The 15,313-nt window shown below is 43.7% G+C and overlaps 1 protein-coding gene across 4 annotated transcripts in view; it reads right to left on the minus strand.

Annotated features, from left to right (window-relative positions):
• The window catches only part of ARNT2 (aryl hydrocarbon receptor nuclear translocator 2), a 147,117-nt gene that overhangs the window by 55,017 nt on the left and 76,787 nt on the right, over window positions 1–15,313 (minus strand). For all 4 annotated transcript variants that reach the window (XM_069766201.1, XM_069766202.1, XM_069766204.1 and 1 more), the window contains 3 exons: window positions 6,062–6,164; window positions 2,710–2,775; window positions 2,507–2,592 (listed from right to left, as the gene is read on the minus strand). In XM_069766201.1, the coding sequence (XP_069622302.1) occupies window positions 2,507–2,592; window positions 2,710–2,775; window positions 6,062–6,164 (255 nt within the window). The remainder of the gene's footprint in view (window positions 1–2,506; window positions 2,593–2,709; window positions 2,776–6,061; window positions 6,165–15,313) is intronic.

A 15,313-nucleotide genomic window follows, 5' to 3' on the forward strand; every position in this document is an offset into this window, starting at 1 on the left:
TTATATTGGCAGAATGTCACTTCTTTCAATGTTTTTCAAATGAATGGCGAAGAAGCTTAACAACAACATATGCAAAAATGCTTGTATTTTATGCAACATTTTTCCTTCCAAGAGATGCATTTTTGGTGCTAAAATTTCTGCCACACTCACTCAATTGTGTAGATAACCTTGGGCTATGTGCACACTAAGTTTTTCAAGCCGTTTCTGTGGTGGAAACCCTTCCAAATCTCAAAAAAACTCTTAGTTTCTGCTCTTAAAACTCAGCAAAAAGACTGGTTCATGGGTAGTAGTCAGATTTATCCAGCAAAAAAAAAAAATCCAGCTTCCAAAAACTTACAAATATATTAAGAATAAAATGCAACGCGTTGCTTGCTACTCACTACTATCTAATTTATTGGACTGGACTTTGCATTTTATTTTTTATAAATTTGTAAGTTTTTGGAAGCTGGATTATTTTTTTCTTTTGCTGGATCACTTTGCTCACGTGATGACTACACGATATCCGTGCTTCCCCACAACACATGCCGACAGGTGAGCTGGTATATTTTTTTCTTTTTTCTGCTAGTAGTCAGATTTCCTTGTCTTAAAATACAGGACCATGTGGTTCTACTAGAAACCAACAAACATTGTCTTGGAACAAGCTGCAGTGTGTTGCATTGAGCCATTATTCCTATATCGGAGCAGAGTAATGGGTGATAAACAATCCAGGAATAAAATACATTCCATATAATGTGCTGAAAATCCCTATGGTCCTGTAAGGTTTAAAATGAATGGTCATCCACAAGTCAGGTCCTTCTTCATTTCCAGACTCGGCTCCTAATACCTGACCCTGGTTAGACTGGAAAGCCGAGATGCCCGTACGACAGACTTTGGCAAACACATTCAGCAGCTTTCATTTCCTATGAGAATCTCAGCTGATGGATCATTTTTCAGCAATAAAAAAAAAATCACATTTCTACTTGGAACAAATGAAATACACCAAACTCAGATTTATCTAATTCTCGGCACATCTTATATGTATCACAGCGTCCAGTACGATCATCAGCTCACATTGTTTTCTCTGCTCTGGTTAATGCTAACAACCCTAGAGTAATGTTTTCTCTGGTTCACACAGTGCAGCTCAGATCTCATGTATCTGAACTCCTGACACTTCACCCGATCATTTTATAAAAGGCAATTACATTACTTACACCTGACAATCACATTTCATAATAAAGGGGTAATGCTTTACAATAATAACATAAACATTTCTTACCTATTGAGGCCTCTGGCCATCTCTTTGGGCTCTTTATTTACAGGGTTATAGCGGTGAAATACCATATTTAACATGTTAACGCTGCAGCCAATCAGTGGGCTCAGCTGTAATGCAGAGGTAGATGGTGATTAGCTGCAGCAGTCATATGTTGTAGACCGGATTTCTCCACTGTGGCCATGCAAACAAAGACTAGCAGGGCACAGATGAGAGAATGAAGAATTCATCTGTCTGAGTGGCACCAGGTTTGGCATTACATGGATGGACAGTCATTTACGTTTAACCTGTAGCCTGGGCTCACTGCGGCCTCCCTCAGCAAACAGCTGTTTGCTAGTGTAACATGAAGCGAGACCAAGGATGGGCTGCCGTTTGCCCACGTGGCCACATTTTACAGGGTTGGTTTTCTGATGAGACAACTTAAGGTTCTCATATACTACCAATCTGAGACAGACCTAGATCTCTGTCCACACCGCTCTAGATGTAGGTAGAGCAGTATGAGAAAAAAGAAAGGGGAATTGAGGTAACAGATAAAGCAATGCAAATATATATTTCATTCAGAGTCTGTAAAAAGATGGGTGACAACTCGTGTAAAGCACTGTAAGCTTTAGTGGCCGTCACCTACCATCTGTTATCCAACGAGAAGTGGCAGTCATTGTGTATTCAGGTTTTGGCAACAATCTGCAGTGGTGGACATAGTCAGCATCGCCCCGGCCTCTATTACCCGCAGACAACCTCGTACTCGGAGGCCAACTTCATAGGAAGCCAACTCAGTGTGGGAGAAAACTGGAGCACAAGGAGGAAACTTGTGCAAGAAGGGCAAAAAAACATAGAAAATCCTTCCAGATATGACCTTGGTTGGATGTGAACTTATGAACTCGATGCTACAAGACCGCCCTTACACAAGCATCTAGATCTGGCTTAACCAACTGGCAGGCCCAAACTGGTCAGCAAGTGCCAACAAAAAGTCCAGCTGCGGAGAGAAGCCCGAGAGGCTACAATCACTTCATCTAGATTATTTGTATCGCTTACAGGACGGCCTAGTTGTTACAGGAATCCAACAATTACCCTGCCTGCAATGTGTGCACCTAGCCGCGGTGTAATCTGGGGCCTCTACATGGAAAAATTGGATATTCTGTACCATTGGCCAAATGTTAAATCAAGAGAAGGACACTTGATTTTTGCCAATTCAAGACATGTCTTCTAATGCCATCTTCACCGACCACACGCCTTCTTTTTGGATGACATATTGCTTACCTGCTGGAGGCCAGGCCTTAATGTATCCGGTACAGTGAACTACAGAATACTGAGCCTCTCCTTCCTTCACTGGCCCAAGCCCATTCCTGAAAAAGACAGTAAACTGCTGTGTTGTGGCATATGGGAACTGTGCAGGTAACACATACAGGATGAAGTGGAAGCCATGACGCCTTGTTCAAAGAATGTAGCCATGCACGTCTTACCGGTATCTCTTTCGCATTGTGGTGATCCTGCTCAGAGGTAGGTGATCCAGTGGGGCGTTACCGCACCTACAGTCAGACAATCGGTCTGTTACTATACAGACACACATCACTTAGCAATATCACAGGTTTATTTTATTGACAAAAACATTGCCATTTATTTTTCCCTAAGCCTAAAATGACTGGCTCTCACTCAGATGACACCAGCTGCAAGACAGCTGTTCCTTCGCCAATGGCTGAAATTGCAGTAGGCTTAGACAAGATTCAGGGTATGTGCACACATTGCAGATTTGCCTGCGGATTTTTCTGCACTAAATCCGCAGCTTTTGGCAGAAAACGCAGGTGCGTTTTTGATGTGTTTTTTGCGCGGTTTTGTATGCGTTTTTAAAAGCTAAATAAAGATGTATTATTGAACAAAAAAAAAAAGATTTATGATGTCATGTCTTGTCCAGCCTCCTCTTTTACATTTGCCCAACCCACACTCCATTACACACATAGACAGACAGATACATACAGTAGATAGATAGATAGATAGATAGATAGATAGATAGATAGATAGATAGATAGATAGATAGATAGATAGATAGAAGGAAGGAAGGAAGGAATGAGATAGATAGATAGATAGATAGATAGATAGATAGATAGATAGATAGATAGATAGATAGATAGATAGATAGATGTAGATAGATATATGGATAGTTAGGCTACCTTCACACATCAGTTTTTTCCGTCAGGCAGGATCCGGCGAATTTTTGAAAAAATGGATCCGTTGCAAATAGTGAAAAACTGATGCAACTGATCAGTTTTTTTGAGAGAGAGAGAACGGAAAATGTGCATGATTTGAATGGAAACATGCATGAAAAACTGGATTCGGAGGCCGGATTAATAATTTCACATCTCAATTTCATACGTCTTTCGCCGGATCAGTCGCTGGGCATTTTTTCGCCGGACAGAAAAAAAGTTCCTCTGTACGTTTTCTCCGTCCGCCGGAAACAGCTTTTCTGATGGATCCGGCAAAAAACGGATGAAACGTGTGGCCATCAGGCGCAATCCGGCGCTAATACAACTCTATGAGAAAAAACGGATCCGTTGTTTTCATAACTCGCCGGATTCTGCCTGATGACAAAAACGACAAAAACCTGATGTGTGAAAGTAGCCAGATAGATATATCTATGTATCTATAGATATATCTATCTATCTATAAATATATCTATAGACAGATATAGCCATAGTTATCAATCTATAGATATATAGATTTATCTATGGATATATCCATAGATATATAATAGCAAGGATTATGCTTATTAATGAAAGTTTAATTTAAAAAAAACTGAAAAAAATGGCGTAGACTCACGCGCAATTTTCTGCGCCCATATATTTTATAGCCAGAAACGCTATGCAGACAGCTGCAGGCTGATATTCATAGCCTAGAGAGGGGCCATGGATATCCCCCCCCCCCCAGGCTACAAATACCAGCCCCCAGCCGCCCCAGAAATTCCGTCACTTAGCCCTTCTCTTCCCACTCCCAAGTAGAGGTGGGATATGGTGTAATAAGGGGTTAATGTCACCTTGCTAATATGCGCATATTCATCACTGTAATGAGCGGTACCACAGGACCTCTCACACAGGGCAGGCTGCCGGCACTGAGAGCAGACATCGCAGGAGCTGGGTGAGTATTTCTCTGCAAGCGGGTGGGCGCACGGGGGATGGGAGGCGGGAGGTGACCCCCAAACTTTATTTTAAACAAAAAAGAACTTGATCTTTCATCCCTTCTCTCCTGCAAGCGCTGCTTTCAGCCGAGCAGGACAGAAGGGATGAATGCCGGCTTCAGCACCACAAGCAGGGGACAACGCTTACTGTAGCGCTGCCTCTTCTGCACGGTCCGTGTGGTCCTCAGGCGGCACACGGCTTCCGCACGTGTGCCACACTGATGTGTTACGTGAGCACACGGACACGGATAACTCCAGTACCGTTTTCTCCAGTACCGGAATTATCTGGTACTGGAGAAACCGGCCTAACACAGGACTTCTCAATCTCTGTAGGATTAGATTTCGATCCAATAAAGTAAGGAATAGTGATATAGGTGTAATAATAATCCTAAGTGGCAGAGCGAGCAAATACCTGTAAGATAACGAACTAGCTATAATGTATAATAGTACACATGGACAGTCGTTCATATAGACATACTATGCCCTGCAATAATCTTATTTTAATATCTTGGTGCGCTACGCATTTACTCATTAAATCAAATTGTTTGCTTTTATTTCTAATCTATTTTTTCTTACTAATTAGAAAATTGGATTGAACCTATATTAAAATCTATTTTTTAAGTGTATTTTTCTTCTATTTTCTGTAGATCATTAGTGGAGGCAGCTATAGATCTTGGCCTGCTGCTAAACTAGGAGGAGCAGGTCAGAGATTTGCTCTACTGCATCCTCATGAATATAGACCACTGTCACCAAACAATATATTGGCTTCTAGAGGAGCGTGGTGTGGGCACGCTCTGTGACCTGTGCAGAGGTCACTATGCAGGAAGCAGGAGATGGTGGAGTTCTGCCTCCAGCTTCTATTACCTTTCACTGTAATCCTGCATGTGATGATCATGAGATGACTGCTGTGAAGTGAACTCTGCAGATCAGGATGTATTAGTCTATGGCCAACTCACACATCCGCATCAGTCAGATGCACGGAGCAGCCACAGGTTTCCTGACCTGAACTCAGCAACCTCATAAGTATACATGAGGCTGTCGAGTTTGGGCCAGGAGACCAGCGGCAGGTCCATGCATTGCTTTAGGTAATCAAACAAACAAAAAAGTTTAAAAATGTTTATTTTCATTATCTTTACTATTAAAACTTTATTACGCAATGTGCATTTTTTTCTGAGGCTAGCTTTCTTTGAGGGCAACGTGTGATCCCAAAATAATCTATTGTGTAATATATTATTTCTTTCTGTGTCAATGTCAGTGCTAAAAAATATCCTGCATTGTGACTGGTCACAACTTCACAGACTGCAGAAATGACATCTCAGCGGTCATCTAATGATTACAATGGCAGGGAACACGGATACATACAATAAAGTGATACCACTCATAATGGTGACGGTCACAGCTTCCCTCCTCCTCTCCCCGCATAATAATCTGCCTACAAATTCCTATGGTCCACCTTACTGCTGTAAAACAGAGCTCTAAATACTGTTGTAACTAAAACAGGCAGGATGGCTGTTCTCAAAATCATGCTGAAAAAAAAATATAAGCAAATTAGAAGAAAAGCTCTGCCTTTAATTAAAGGAACTGGATATCATGTAATTTGCACTCCTAAAAAAGCACTAAAATCAGCATTCATAAAGACACATTACCTCATTCGGCAAATGAACGAACGCCGTGATCCCATACACATTCTCATAGAGGACTGCTGGCCCTCTTTCTTCACTGTGCCAGTTTTCAAATCTAAAATCCGTCCTAAATACAGAAAAACAAAAAAAAATTGAATTATATTTTTCCTTCTAACTTCCTTATTAAATTAAGGATTTCACCACGTTGACTTTCCAGATACTCATGTTTCTGTTAGGAAGTTGTTACTAGAAGATGGCCTCTTCACCAAAATGAAGAAGACTGAAAAAGCTGCTCCCCCAAGATGAATACAGTAAAAGACCAGAAAGTATATCTCCCTCAGTAGTTCACAGGTTTTGTTTTTTTTAGTTATAGGAGTTTCTTCAATTCCCCGGCTGCAGACTGCTATTTTTAGGCTGAGCGGGGCAATATCAATGGCCCCTCACCAGCCTGAGAATAACAGTCCCCAGCTGTCTGCTTTAGCAAGGCTGGCTGTCAAGAATGATAGGTAACCCACGCCGTTTTTAATAAATTATTTATTTAAATAATTAAAAATACGGCGTGGGCACCCCTCTATTCTTGATAACTACCCTTGCAAAAGCAGACAGCTGAGGGTTGCAGCCAACAGCTGTCAGTTTTGCATGGATGGTTATAAAAAAATACAGGGGAACCAATGCCGGTTTATTTATTTGTAGAGCAGGTGGCAGCTGATGAATACTCTCATCAGACGCCACCTTCTCTCGCTGTTATTAGCGGAATACAACTCTCAACATTCTCCCTTGCTAGTGCTGATCGCAGCACGAGCAGGGAAGAATGATGAGAGCTGTCTTCAGCAGCCTGCGCCAGAGAACAGCAGGAACAGTACCGCTGCTTCCCAGGCGCCGATGCGTGTGGCTGATGCGGTACACGAAAGGCACACAGTTGCCACAAGTATTACACACATGGACACTGATACTTCACATATGGTTTTTCTGGTACCAGAAATATCAGGACATGTGAAGGAGCCCTTCAGACAGACAGTGAATGCAGTGGAGGCTCAGAATGCACACCTCTGCTCCATGCAAGATGAGGCTTTGTAGAGCCCCTTTTCAGGACCCAGAACCCCATTCTTGGAAGTACTGTGGTTCCCAGCAGTTGGACCCTGGGGATAGCGGATAACTTACAATTTTGGGAATACTCCTTTAATCACAAGACACAAACAAAATTAATAGTGAAATGTTCTGTGAAAAGCACCTTACACCCAAACAATAATTTATCACGCCTCCTTCATGTAAGCTTACTTTTCAATATTAGTAACGCTAGGTCTCTGGTTATTCTAATACATCTTTTCATGTCTTTGTGTTCTATGCCTTTATTTAGTATTGGTCCTTGCTCTGCCACACGGAAAATCTGCAGGTTGCATTGATCCAGTCTCCTATTATTATAACCGTCATGACAGCATAAATGACACCACATTAGCTTGCCTACATGGTAAGGAAAATACTATTGCCTCAGGACATCCTCTTACCTTGGTTCTGTATTTTAAAGAGACAGACTGCAATTCAATTGTAAAAATACTGAAGTCTCCTAATACATCAGTATGGAAAACAAAGTACGGTCTCCCAAATGAAATGAACCTGCACAGGCCGAGCCACGAGCATGGGTGTATTTAAAGCACCACTCCAGTGTTTTTTTTTATTGCATCGCTGGAGAGGTACTTTAAACGCAAGTCCCGTGCCTCATCCTATAGTGTTGTCATCTGTTTTTCCAACTGCTCCCGTCGGTCTCTGGCGGACAGTGACGTGCATTTGGTGGAGCTGTGAGGGGTCACTTTTGAATGCAAGTCTATGAGAGCCTGGTTCTGGCTCTCATAGACTTGTATTGAGAGCTTGAGACTTAGCTTCTCACTGCCAACCAGTCAGAAGCTACTGTCACAACAACATGGTGCAGAAAAATGGTGAAGGCGCCGGAGGCTGAGTATATGACCGGGGGCAGGGGACTTACATTTAAAGCGTCACTCTGGGGCTGGATAAAAAAAAAATCCCTGCTGGAGTGGTGCTTTAAAGGGAACCTGTCAAAAATGGAAGGTGAGCTAAGCCCACCGGCATCAGGGGCTTATCTACAGCAGAGGTGTCAAACTGCATTCCTCGAGGGCTGCAGACAGGTCATGTTTTCAGGATTTCCTTGTATTGCACAGGTGATAATTTAATCACCTGCAGAGAATGATTCCAGCACCTTGTGCAATGCTAAGGAAATCTTGAAAACACGCATGGTTTGCGGCCCTCGAGGAATGCAGTTTGACACCTCAGAATGCTGTAGATAAGCCCCCGGTGTATCCTGAAAGATGAGAAAGAGGTTAGATTATACTCACCCAGGGGCGGTCCCGGTCCGGTTCTAGTCCGATGGGTGTCGCGGCCCGGTCCGGCGCCTCCTATCTTCATTAGATGACGCCCTCATCTTGTCCTCATGCTGCGGCTCCGGCACAGGTGTACTTTATCTTCCCTGTTGAGGGCAGAGCAAAGTACTGCAGTGTGCAGGCGCCGGGAAAGGTCAGAGAGGCCCGGAACCTGCGCACTGCAGTACTTTGCTCTGCCCTCAACAGAGAAGATAAAGTACGCCTGCGCCGGAGCCGCAGCAGGAAGAGAAGAAGAGGACGTCATCTAAAGAAGATAGGAGGCCCCGGACCGCGACACCCATCGGACCAGAACTGGACTGCCCCTGGGTGAGTATAATCTAACCTCTTTTTCTCATCTTTTAGGATACATCGAGGGCTTATCTACAGCATTACAAAATGCTGTAGATAAGCCCCTGATGCCGGTGGGCTTAGCTCACCTTCCATTTTGGGGGTGACAGGTTCCCTTTAAAGAGGAACCCAGTCAGATGATCCCTGCTGCACGAACCAGAGGCAACATGAATCAGACACCAGCATCTGAATAACAAATAGCTATGCTTTACTCTAAATTGCTGCATTTTTTCAGAGAGGAACATAATTGAAAGGTTGATTTGGGAAAAAGGGACTAGTCTTCAGGGAGAAGCTGACAGGGATCTGCCTCTTGGACTAGTCACCTTGTCCTTATCTATGTTCTTCACAGTGCTTCAGAGTAAAACACAGATGATTGAAATGCAGGATCTGGTCTCTGACTATCAATGTCTGCTTTGCGCAGCATGAAGCAGCTGACAGGTTCCCTTTAAAGAGTTTGGCAGAAGAGCTCATGGCCAGGCAAGCGTACGGTGGACAGCTATAGCATCTGTATGGTCAGTCAGAGGTCTGTAGTGAGGCCTGATAGAATAGTTGTAGCATGTTGACCTACAGAGAAGCTGATACGGTGTACTTATTTGGAGCAGTGCACTTTTGTTTGTAGCCATGAGCATAGTAGTTGAGGTATTAGAATTAAAGCTCCAAAGTGAAGGAATAAAGTTTCAATTGATCGGTGATGATATCTTAAGCATTGTTCACACCTACAAAGTATCCATGTTATGGTCCTCATTCTTGCACACAGAAGTCACACAGCAGTCTACCAGCAAAGTGTAAACTGCTCCCCCCCCCCCCGACATGCAGGTAGTGCGCCCTCTTGTGGTGACGTATATTTGGTCATGGAGCGAGCATACTTGGCAAGCTTCTAAAAATAGGAATTACACCATCAAAAGATAATCTTCAAAAAAAGCTGACTTTAAAACAAAAATAACTATCCTCAAGCATGTGACCGGCTTATTTTTCTGGATACAAGTCTGTGGTTTTGTAACTCGCAGAACATACATTATGGAGTTGTTTTTTTACATATTTTCTAAATGAATCGGTGGCCAAAAAATGTAAGAAGTCATCCTGTCCGGACAGAACAAGAAAAACATCTGTTCGTTGGGAAAGCACAGAAAAAAAGATCTATAAAGATTAATAAAGAATTAAAAGGTCACAAAACAAAATATATTTGTGTATAAGCTATACAATGATATAACAGTGCACTTAAAGGGAATCTGTCATCAGGTTCTCGCTATTTAATAGGAGAGCAGCAAGATGTAGGGGCAGAGATCCTGATTCCAGCGATGTGTCACTTGCTGGGCTATTTGCTGCAGTTTTGATAAAATCCCCGTTTTCTTTGCTGCAGATCTATCAGTTCTCTGAATGCTGAGCTGTGTATCACCCCGTCCACACCACTGATTGGCAGCTTTCTGTGTACACTGCGCATTGTCAGTAAACTGCCAATCAGTGGGGGAGGCCGGACTAGACAAAGCACTTGACAAGGAAGCGCAAGACAACTAGTCCTGTAGTGATAATCTCCTGATGATAAAACACTGATTTTATTGAAACGCCAACACACAGACTAGTAAGCGACACACCGTTGGAATAAGGGCCTCAGATCCTGCTGCTCTCAGATTACATAGCAAAAAAACGGTGATAGATTCCCTTTAATGATTACTACATGATTGCAAACAGATACACAAAAATGACTTTCCTGGTGAAATTGAACTGCCACACGTCACACTGAAAAAATAAAAAAGGTACATCCATCTCCACAGTATTATTAGGTAGGGGATGTATGTGGTCACCATAAACCCTTGCTCCCCCTCACAGCACTTAAACCTTTGGTATTCCTTATACTACAATACATTATCGGAAATGCTGTCAGCCTTATCCAAATGCAGTTTTAATATTTGCTCTGGCAAGCGCTGAACAACCCTGGCTAAATATGCTATTCTGCACAATGTCGCTTTACATTTTTCCCTGCATTCCTATTGCTCATCTTTTTGGCAGATGACACACGGACACATCTGATTTTATTTGGGTTTTAGTAGCTGAAGTACATATGAAATTTCAGTTCCATGTTGTGTTAATTAATTAGAAAATGATAACAAACCCAAGACTTTTTGACATGTGGCTTGTGTGGCTTCTGTGAACAAGTGCCAGGCTTTTCCGGTTCATTGGTAAGATCAGCATGTGTGTAGCACACCATGGCCACCGGCGACACATTCTAAAAAGGTCATAGGACAGTCACTAAAGGTTTCTATTTCCCGGACAATGTCACCGTATGCTATAAAATCACAGAGGAGTACAGCCTAAATAAGGAAGCCTATTAAAGTCACCTAATAGGTGTAAACCCTTAAGGCACATACACTGATGAGCAGAAGGGTAACAATGTTTTGAACTTTTGACTTTCAGGCTCCATATCTCACCATCCACTACTGCTTTGATCGTTAGACTACCACGATTTTATAGACAATCATCTTGGCTATCTCATACATAAATTTGACTTGCAGCTATTTAGCATCTGATTAGTTATGCAGATCCTTGCCATGTTACTGCATTGTTACTGCTTTGCTCCTAAAAATCTAAATTTTAATTTTTATTACAGTATTTTTTAAATTCACCTTTGGCTTTCAGCACTGCCTGAATCCTTCTAGGCACGCTCTCTGGTCAACTCACTTGGGTATGTATACAGCTTTTTCTTCAATGCTACCCAGTACCCACTATTGTTCGATTGGGTTGAGTTCTGGAGACTGTGTAGCCCAATCCAGCACCTCTACTTCTGTGTTATTGAACCATTTCTTCCCAATCTCGACATACTGTATGCTTCATGTAGTTGTCATGGTGGAACACTATGTCGTCCTTTTCATACCCATACTACTTGAGTATACGAAGTAACTCATCTTGGAGGATACTCACATATAGCTCATCATAGAGATCACCATTGATACGGGTCAAGTAACCAACACCTTTAGCTGTGAAACAACCCCATATCTTTAGGTTTCCTCCATCGAACTTGGCAGTGCCTTCAATTTCTAGATCAGTTAGCCCCTTTTTCCAGACCCATTTGCACCCATCTGAGCGTAGTCTATTGCCTTTCATCTCATCGCTCTAAATCACCCATCTCCGATCTTCTGTTGTCCACTTTTCATATTTTCGTACAAAGTCGAGCCGGCGTTTCTTATTCTTATATTGAAGTTGAGGCTTCTCCACTTTTTTGAGCGACCATTCCAGATTTGTGCAACGCGCGTTGCACGGTGCTTGTATGGACGTCTGTAATCTCACTATTACAAAGCATACAAGCCACCTCCACTGCCGTGTTTGTTGCACCAGAACTCATAGACCTTGTGATGAGCCGACCTGTTGACTCCGATATTTTGCCTGGACATCCACCTCTGGGCTTTCAAATGCATGGACAGACTTCATATTGTATTCTGGCTGAGAGACCACTGTTGATGAGCAGGATGATGACGTTTCTCTTTTGTTAGGAAATCTTCTTCATGGCTGCTCTTCAAATCGAGCCAGTGACCTTTGGCTTGAGAATCAACCTAATAACACACTAATAGGGAATGTGAGAACAGGTAGTATTTTGTAGTGTACAGGAAGAAAAAGATTTTTCCACCATCAGGAGCAAAACAGTAACAATGCAGTGACATGACAAGAATCTGCTTAACTAATTACTGTATATACTCGGGTATAAACCGACCCGAGTATAAGCCGAGACCCCTAATGTCAGGCAGAGGGCGGCGCGCACACTAATCGCGTCATCGCACCCTCTGACCTGAGCGTCACAGTAGAGGACGTGGAAGACGGAGCGGCGGTGGAACAAGGAGAGGTGAATATCGTGCAATGCTGCTCTCCCTCCCCATTACACTCCCCTGCTCCTGGCGCGGTCTCTGCACATCCCTGGTTCTCCGGGCACCGGCAGCTTCTTCCCGTGTTGAGCGGTCACATGGTACCGCTCATTACAGTAATGAATATGCAGCTCCACCCCTATGGGAGTGGAGTCGGGTCCATATTCATTACTGTAATGGTCGGTACCACGTGACCGCTCAATACAAGAATAAGCTGCCGGTGCCCGGAGAACCAGGGACGTGCATGGACCGTCCCAGGAGCAGGTGAGTATGATTAGACAGCTGCTGCTCCCCCTCCCCTGCCGACCCTGGGAATGACTCAAGTATAAGCCGAGAGGGGCAATTTCAGCCTAAAAAAATGGGCAGAAATTTTCGGCGTATACTCGAGTATATACGGTAAATGCTAAATAATAGCAACTGAAATTTATGTATAAGATAGCTGTCACGTTAATGTATAATATGATTTTTAGTTTTCCTTGTTAGCACACATGCTGTTGGCTCTGACGCCCCTTCTCTCTGTGCTTCTGCCTGCTGATATGTGTGTGTGAATCCCAAACCTCTCATTGCCCCCACCAAAAGAATGTTTATTGCTCCTGTAGCTGCGGTAGACAATCCTCCCATCTAGTACCAGCTAAAACTGGTCTAAGTCACTCTCAAAGGCATGGATTTCTATTGTTCTTCTAAATCGATATATTGCGGCACCGAGTTGGGCTAGAAATACACCAGTTTCATATTTTAGATGTCCATCGGTAGACCTATCTTCCACTGAAAGCGCGAGCTGCTAGACACAGCACGTGCAAAGTGCGGATTTCTCCTTAAAGGGAAGGTACCGCGTTTGCAGATCATTAATTAATCAATGTAATGTAGCATAACATGCTGCTATAACCCAGATTTGAATGCATGTAAAACAGATTCCGTGTGTTATATGAGTAGAAAGAAGGAACTGGGGGCTGACATCTTGGTTTTGCAGCAGTAGCACGTCACTATCAGTGTCAGATTACGGCACCCCATGGACATAGGAGATAATAGACCGGCTCGGACCCTATCTGTAACATTGCAGCAGCATTAGCAGTGAGCTGGGCACGCCTCTGTGGGCTGCACAACTCACTGCTGTAGGTGTGACTAGCTGCCATTTTATTATAGTCCAGTGCTATTTGTTGAGCTCCACTTACTCTCTATCGCAGGACAGAAGCACTGACTGCTCCTCTGTACTCCAGGCACTGCAGGTTCTGGGCAGACATCCTCTGCTCTCACACTCTGCCGTGTGCTTCCCTCTGCTCTGTCTCCGCCTCCCCACTTGCACACAGTCCCAGTGATCTCCGGTAAACTGCACTCTCCCCCTGTGTCGCTCTCCCTCTCTGTGCGGCGTGGGGGGGTCTCTGTGCGGCGTGGGGGGGTCTCTGTGCGGCGTGGGGGGGGTCTCTGTGCGGCGTGGGGGGGGTCTCTGTGCGGCGTGGGGGGGGTCTCTGTGCGGCGTGGGGGGGGTCTCTGTGCGGCGTGGGGGGGTCTCTGTGCGGCGTGGGGGGTCTCTGTGCGGCGTGGGGGGGTCTCTGTGCGGCGTGGGGGGGTCTCTGTGCGGCGTGGGGGGGTCTCTGTGCGGCGTGGGGGGGTCTCTGTGCGTGTGTGCAAGCATCGTCCGATGGGACTACAAGTCCCATCGGACGATGCCTGCTACAATGACAGTAATTGATACATTAGCCAATTATGGGACAGTAATAGTCCCATTATCCGGCTAATGTGTTGAATGAAAAAAAAAAAATACTCCATACATACGTGCTACATACATACATGCTACATACATGCTACATGCATGCTACATACATGCTGCATATATATATACGAGCTGTCACATATACGAGCTGTCACTCTGATGCAGTAACTGCTGGTGACAGCAGGTCACAGGGCAGTCACACACAAAATGGTGCTGCCCTGTGATGCTGCTCTTCATTCTTACTGTTGGAGGAGTAACTGCTGACATCACCATTTCCCTCCCCTTTTGGGTGGTCTAATATCCCTGGGGCAGAGCTGCTAAATCTTACTATAGCTGCTTGAGGTCTAAAACGGAAAATGCTCCCCCTAGTGGTAAATATGTATATTTGTAGAAAAATATATCATATTTTTCATATAGAAATGTTTGCAAACAGTGCAAACATTGCATTAATACATTTTAATTACTATTTTAAGCTTAATTTCACAAAAAAACAAAATACAAGAAAACTGGTGGCACCTTCCCTTTAAGCAGTTCATGTAATTGCCCTGTATTTACACTTAAAAGAATCGCCCCGACGTGGCGCACGTAGAGATCCGGGTGCATTCTGGATACGAAGTTCATACAGCGAGATATGTGTAACAATAGTTTTCTTAATTAAAAAGGAGGCATCAGCTTATAAGTGAGGTCACTACAAGGGGAGTGCTTGGGATTGGGGCTAGAATAACTTAGTAAGACAGGATGCTTGGGGTGTCTTTTGCCAGGGGATTCAGCTGCAGACAGGCTGTGCAATTTGACCTGAGAATAAGTCGTGTAGGTCCCCTCCCCCAGCCAGCACACTGCATACCATGGAATGATATGAAAGAATCATAAGTCAATTTTCACTGTTAATCCCTGTTTATTTGTAATTGTAAAATACACATGACTCGTCTCCTTTATAATACCTTCTTAATATTTTTGTAAATACTGCCTACTTTTTCGGAGTAAAATATATAAT

The sequence above is a fragment of the Ranitomeya imitator genome, chromosome 4 (genome assembly GCF_032444005.1).
Source record: "Ranitomeya imitator isolate aRanImi1 chromosome 4, aRanImi1.pri, whole genome shotgun sequence".
Classification (NCBI taxonomy): Eukaryota; Metazoa; Chordata; class Amphibia; order Anura; family Dendrobatidae; genus Ranitomeya; species Ranitomeya imitator.